The sequence below is a fragment of the Staurois parvus genome, unplaced genomic scaffold (genome assembly GCF_062004578.1).
Source record: "Staurois parvus isolate SC_StPar_1 unplaced genomic scaffold, SC_StPar_1.0 ptg001051l, whole genome shotgun sequence".
NCBI lineage: Eukaryota > Metazoa > Chordata > Amphibia > Anura > Ranidae > Staurois > Staurois parvus.
This window is the reverse complement of record NW_028318847.1, coordinates 1,735,206-1,742,355: the sequence shown is the minus strand read 5'-3', so window position 1 is coordinate 1,742,355 and position 7,150 is coordinate 1,735,206. Positions and strand designations below refer to the sequence as shown.

At 40.0% G+C, this 7,150-nt stretch overlaps 1 protein-coding gene across 1 annotated transcript in view; it reads right to left on the bottom strand.

Annotated features, from left to right (window-relative positions):
* Positions 1-1,361: 1,361 nt before the first annotated feature.
* The window catches only part of LOC149440816 (transmembrane protein 272-like), a 68,007-nt gene continuing 62,218 nt past the window's right edge, over positions 1,362-7,150 (bottom strand). Inside the window, exon 6 of the mRNA XM_089658117.1 lies at positions 1,362-1,848. Within this exon, the coding sequence (XP_089514243.1) occupies positions 1,792-1,848 (57 nt within the window). The 3' untranslated portion in view covers positions 1,362-1,791. The remainder of the gene's footprint in view (positions 1,849-7,150) is intronic.

Below are 7,150 nucleotides of genomic sequence, written 5' to 3'. Positions count from 1 at the left end.
GGAGTTGTCCTCTGCCAAAAAGCCTTATTGCCAGTTGACACCTTATTTGCCTAAAGCTGTCCTTTTCTCAGTGCACTAAAGGGGACGGCACCCAAGTCAAGTGCCACTAAAGGGAAAGTACTTGTCCTTTCTTCTTCCTGTGTATTGATCCTGTAAGGAACTGTCACCTACATCACTTCCTACTTGTGCAGCAACTGGGCCCTAGCGAGCATGCAGAAGAGTCCTCACTGCATTTAAAGGGACATTGACTAAACTGGTCAAAGAGCTCTTTTATATCAGATTTAAACCTTGCCGTCAGATTCTGAGGTCCCAAAGTGAGCTAGTTCTCTTGTTGCTAGTTTTCTTTGCTCACTGGAGTTGACCCCACCTTGGGTTGAAGGTATTGGGTTAACTTCTGAAAAGCAGGCCTGCTAACACTGATTGAGATTCTGCTGGATGTGTTGTTTCTTTGCTTAGAGATGCGAAGAGTAATCATTGCCATTCCACGTACCCATACCATTTTGTACTTTTTATCTAAGCTTACATTGAAGTTTAATATAAACCTCATATCAGTTTACTCTAATTTGTGTGTGAGTTTACTTTCTGGTGGTAAATTACTCTGGTCAAAAGAATCCTGTGGTGTCAGCAGGGGTTGGGCTTTAAGAAAGAGGTCCAGAATGACAGGGAGCCTGAAAATAACTCAGTGATAAGGGGGTAGTGCTACACTATGTTTCCTAAAAGACAGCCATATCAGAATCAGTTCTGAGAAACGTATTATTTATGTGCATTAAAAAAAGCACCTGAAAATGCTTAAAAGGGTAACTCCACTTTTGTGGGAAAAAATAGCAATTAAAAAAAATACATAGCATATACAATTGCAACACAAGTCATATTTTAATTGAAAAGGAACTTTCAATCTGCAGCGCTGTAATTTTCTATAAAATGCAATATGGCTACCTGGAGGTGTCCTGTACTCATATGGTGTACAGAATGCTTCCCCAGAAATGTAGTTTCCTGCTTGTGTGATTGACCTACTGATTTCCCCAGAAGTTTGCACGAAGATACAAGTCAGATTTTGAGCATCCCCTCCAACAAAAATTTAATTTTTGTTAAGAAACTCTCACGTCAAAAGGGATGCAGAAGCTGCCAGTTTCCTCATTTGAGTCCTGCAGGTGCAGCAGCTGAATGATCATTGTACAACCATTCCCATACAGATTCACTTAGCACATGGACACAGACAAACAGCCAATCCTTCAGAATTATAAAATGTAGGAATCTGCAACAAAGTTTCTTAAAATCCCTGCAATGCACATAGGTCACCCAGAGGGGAATGTTTTTTTTTTCTCAATAAAAGTGTAGCGACTCTTTAATGACCCACATAATTCTAATCTGATTTTGGCTGTTTATATTTTTTTTTACTCAACAACATCAATACAAATTTTACAATTATTACATCCACATTTAACCCAATCCTGAAGATAAGAAAAGAAGAAAAACTGAATGGCTTCCATGGGTCTTTTATATGGAAAATGGGGACATAAACCTCTGAACAGATGCATTTTGAAATTCTGGATCATTTGGTAATTTTTTCCTAAGAGATAGATGATGGTGGATCGGTTACTTATATTATAGGTATTTACTTTATATTATATTATTTTGCTCTTTTTTGGCCATTAGATTTATATTGTTTAGAATAAATAGAATATGCAAGTTCTAAAGCTATTTGACTCAGGAATATAATACTAGTGCACATGCAGTCTTTCTTAACATATAATTATTTATCCAAATGCAGTTGTTTCAGGTGTGTCAGTTTTAGTTTTCTGCAGAAACAAGATGTGCCACTTCTGGATCTATAGCCATGCTTGCTGACTAAAAAACAAACAAAAAAAAACATTGTTATTGTAGACACTAGTAACTAGTTTGAATCTATCTAGAAAATACAATACAACCACAGTCAACACAAGAGGATATAACCGTATATGGGCAGCTGCACACCTAAAGTTTAGATCCACCACAATGCAAATAAATCCAAAATATACAATTTTAGATTGTGCTTGCACTTTTTCAATCATCAATCTCATGTACATAGCAGTCACCTTAGAAAATTAGACACCAAATGGTTAGCAAACTCCTTAAAATGTTACTAAACCCACAACAGTAAAATCAGTCTGTATATGCAGTAAAGCATGCTTGTTATACTCACTGTGGAACCTAAGGGGTTAATCCTCAGCATTGTGTAAAAAGGATGTTTAGTCCTGTTTTCTTTGATCCTCTCCTTCTACTGTACCCAATCCGTTTTCTGATAGTACACAGCTCTAGGAGGCATTCTGCACATGTTCAGTTTAGTGTGTATGGCTAGCGAGTTTTTTTTCTTTGGGAGGGTGCATGTGAATAGCACAAGGCCATCCAGCACTGTCCAATCAGTGGGTCAGAGGTCATCCAGCCTCATAGGACAGTCGGAGGAGAATAAAAACTTCTCGTACAAGATTAACCAGTGCTCCGCTGGACAGTGATAAAAGTCACAAGACTGCTATATATTGCTTATAGAAAAGTTATTTAGCAGTTTATATTTATTAAAATTGCATTTCCATGTTCTGTGTACTGTGGGAGACCAGATATAGTGAATGCAGGTTCCTGGGTTCAGCAGCAATTTAAGATAAAAGCAATTAAAATCCTGCCCAAAACACCAGGAATAACACCATGTATGATAAATGCATACTGATTTACAACTCATAATCAGACCTCTGTGATCAGCCTAAAAAAATCTTTCAAGTAACTCTTCACATAATAAAACAGAGCAAGCATAAAGATACTTTTAGTATTTAGTTAACCACTTGCCCTCCAGAGGATTTACCCCCCTTCCCGACCAGGCTATTTTTTGCTATATGGCACTTCATTACTTTAAATGACAATTGCGCAACGCTGTACATAAATGAAATTTATGTCCTTTCCCCCACAAATAGAGCTTTTTTCGGTGGTATTTGATCATCTGTGCATTTTTAATTTTTTGTGCTATACAATTTGGAAAAAAAAAATATTTACTTTTTGCTATAAAACAAATCCAGTAAAAAAAAATCAAAAAAATCAAATGTCTTCATAAATTTAGGCCAAAATGTATTCTGCTACATGTCTTTGTTAAAAAAAAATCCCAATACATGTAAATTAATTGGTTTACATTAAAGTTATAGCATCTACAAATGGTAGTATATATACTGGAATTTTATTTTTTTCTTTTATACTACTAATGGAGGCAATCAGCGAGTGATAGCGGGGCTGCGGTGGGTGTTTTGACACTGGGTGGGAACTGACTAACTGCCACTGACATCCTCAGAGACACTAATACAGTGATCAGTGCTAATAAAAAGCACTGACACTGTACTAATGACACTAGGCAGGAAGGGGTTAACATCTGGGGCAATCAAAGGGTTAACTGTGTGCTGTGCTGTGTTTTACATCAAGTGCTGTGTGTGTTTTACTAGGGAAACATGATGCTGTGTTTACACACAGGTATCTCCCCTGTCAGTGTTACTTGGTGATCCGGTGCCAACCCAGTGATTGACATGCCTAGCTGCCAATGGCAGCACGGGCAGGGCAGCGCGCGAGCGCCCCTCTACGCAAACGTGAAAATCACATATATATGTGTGATGTTGCACATCACTGCCGCCCTGTAGCAGTAGTTCTATTATAGGGCGGCAAGGAAGCGGTTAAGCATAATTTCTTTCTTCCCCTGGGCCTAATAGTCCCACAGACTGAATTTGCTCCTGCAGTAGCTCCTGCAGTGGGTAAGCAATGAAGATGGATGGTGGAGAGCACTCTGCATGCACTGAAGTCCTGGCCATGGATCTCCTGTATATTATTTAGCTGGCAGTTGTCAAAGGCACACTATAAGATCCCCTAGCCTGTTGACGTTACCCTGGTTTGAAGACTAAAAAAAATTTGAAAAAACTTCTGCGCTGCTATAGGTATAGATAGGACTATTGAAAAAAGCTGCAAACACCTAGACCTAGACACCACTAGCACAAGGAAACAAAACAAATAAAATGGTGTTGCGCTAATATCAATAGTATGATATGATTAGTTTTACACATATTTTTTGCCATTTGATTTTGGCATAGTTTTCTTTGCACTGTGTTTTTGTGCACTTTTATTTAGGATGTGTTAGTCCTATTATGTTGAACACATTATTTATGTTCATTTTGGTGACTATTGTTCACGTTGTATTTCATCACAATCTATATTGCACTTAGTTTGGTCTGGGTTCAGGCCTTTACATTTTTATGTATTATTGATGTTCACTTGCTGATCATTACTCACGTTGTCTTTGTCACAGTTCATATTGCACCTAATTAGGTCTGGATTCAGGCCTTTATACTTATCACCTCGATTTTAGGGTTATTTTTTTTGTCTCCCCACTCTTCAAATTATTGTGTCCTGAATACTATTGATATTAGTGCAACACCATGTTATTTGTTTTGTTACCCTGGTTTGACCATTCTTCCAGAAGTGCATTTGTGAGGTCAGGCACTGATGTCGGACGAGAAGGCCTGGCTCAGTCTCCACTCTAATTCATCCCAAAGGATTTCTATTGGGTTGAGGTCAGGACTCTGTGCAGGCCAGTCAAATTTCTTCACCCCAAACACACTCATCTATATCTTTATGGACCTTACTTTGTGCACTGGTGTGCAGTCATGTTGAAACAGGAAAAGGCCACCCCCAAATTGTTCCCACAAAGCTGGGAGCATGAAATTGTCCAAATGTCTTTTGTATGCTGATGCCTTAAGAGGTTCACTTCACTGGATCTAAGGGGCCAAGCAAAAACCCTTAAAAACCACCCCACACCATAATCCCCCCTCACCAAACTTTAAACTTGGCACACTGTAGTCAGGCAAGTACCGTTCTCCTGGCACGTCCATCGGATTGCCAGACAGAAAAGCGTGATTCGTCACTCCAGAGAATACGTCTCCACTGCTCTAGAGTCCAGTGGTGGCGTGCTTTACACCATTACAGCTTTCGCTTTGCATTGTACTTTGTGATGTAAGGCTTGGATGCAGCTGCTCAACCATGGAAACACATTCCATGAAGCTCTCTATGTACTGTTGTGCTAATCTGAAGGCCACAAGGTTTGGAGGTCTTTAGCTATTGACTCTGCAGACAGTTGGCGTCTTCTGCACACTGTACACTTCAGCATGCACTGACCCCGCTCTGTCATTTTACGAGGCCTACCACTTCGTGGCTGAGTTGCTGTTGTTCCCAGTTGTTTCCACTTTGTTATAATACCACTAACAGCTAACCGTTATTAAGTAGCAAGGAAATTTCACGGATGGACATATTGCACAGGTGGCAACCTATCACTGTACCATGCTTGAATTCAGAAAGCTCCTGGGAGCGACCTATTTTTTCACAAATGTTTGTAGAAGCAGTCTGCATGCCTAGGTGCTTGATTTTATACACCTGTGGCCATGGAGGTGATTGGAACACCTGAATCCAAAGATTTGGAGGGGTTCTACAATACTTTTGGTAATATAATGTATACAGTATATATTAAAAAAATCACTATATGTAAAATAATCACTTTATTAAGGAAAATTAAAAACATATATGTGAATCAATAAAAATAAATGACTTTTTTATGTTAAAAAAATCTGAAGAATATATTTTTAAGAAATATATTTTTAAAAATATATATTTTGTAAATATATTCTTCAGATTTTTTTTTACATATAAAAAAGTCATTTTAACATATATTTTTACATATTTGTAAATGCATTGCAAAAATGTAGACATGTATTTTTAAAGATATACAGTATATTTGAAATGTATTTTTTTAAATATTTGAAATGTATTTTGTAATAAAAACGCATTTCAACATGCAGTGTGTGTGTATGTATATATATACTGTATATATATATTTTTTTTATTTAATGTATTGAATATGGCCAAAATTGTAGCATTTCAAATATATGGCAATATACCGTATTTTCCGGCGTATAAGACGACTTTTTTTACTTAAAAACATACCCCAACAATTGGGGGTCGTCTTATACGAACCGCTGGATGTGCGGTAATACTGTACAGTAGCTTCAGCTACATACAGTGTACCGCACTGAGCCAATCACGGCGAGCGATGTATTCTATTAATGAATACAGAGCCTGCTCGGATTGGCTGAAGTTGTGACATCATCAGCCTCTCTGACGCAGCCAATCGAGCAGGCTCTGTATTCATTAATAGAATACATCACTTGCCGTGATTGGCTCATATGACGTCCTCCCATTCTCTGCGCATGCGCGGCGATGCATGGCAATGCGCGGTGATGGGCTGTGTCCCTCGGACACAGCGGATCACCGATCACGGAAAGAGCCGAAGATGTCGGCTCGGTCATGTGATCAGCTGTGTCCAATCACAGCTGATCACATGTAAACAGGGAAATGCCAGTTATCGGCATTTCTCTCCTCTTGAGCTGTCACGCTGACAGAGGAGAGGAGAGCCGGTAATCGGCTTTCCGCGGAGGGGACATGTACACTGATCATCAGGGCACTGATGATCAGTGTGCCCTGATGATCAGTGTAGCCCCAGCAATGCCAGCTGTCAGTGCCAGCTGTCAGTGTCCATCAGTGCCACATCAATGCCACATATCAGTGCCACATAGGCACATATCAGTGCCCATCTGAGCTGCCTTTCAGTGTCACCCATCAGTGCCAGTCAGTGCCACCTATCAGTGCTGCCAATCAGTGCCACCTATTAGTGCCAGTCAGTGCCGCCTATCAGTGCTGCCTTTCAGTGCCCATCAGTGATACCTGTCAATGCCCATCAAGTGCTGCCAATCAGTGTTGCCTATCAGTGCCAGTCAGTGCCACCTATCGGTGCCAGTCAGTGCTGCCTATCAGTGCCAGTCAGTTGCGCCTATCAGTGCGCATCAGTGCTGCCTATCAGTACCAGTCAGTGCCACCTAACAGTGCCAGTCAGTGCCGCATATCAATGCCATATATCAGTGCCATGTATCAGTGCTGCCTTTCAGTGCCCATCAGTGATGCCTGTCAATGCCCATCAGTACCACCCACCATTGCCTCCTCATCAGTGCCCATCAGTCCCACCTATTTCATATGGGTACAGTGTTGCATGACCGTGCAATTGCCATTCAAAGTGTGACAGCGCTGAAAGCTGAAAATTGGC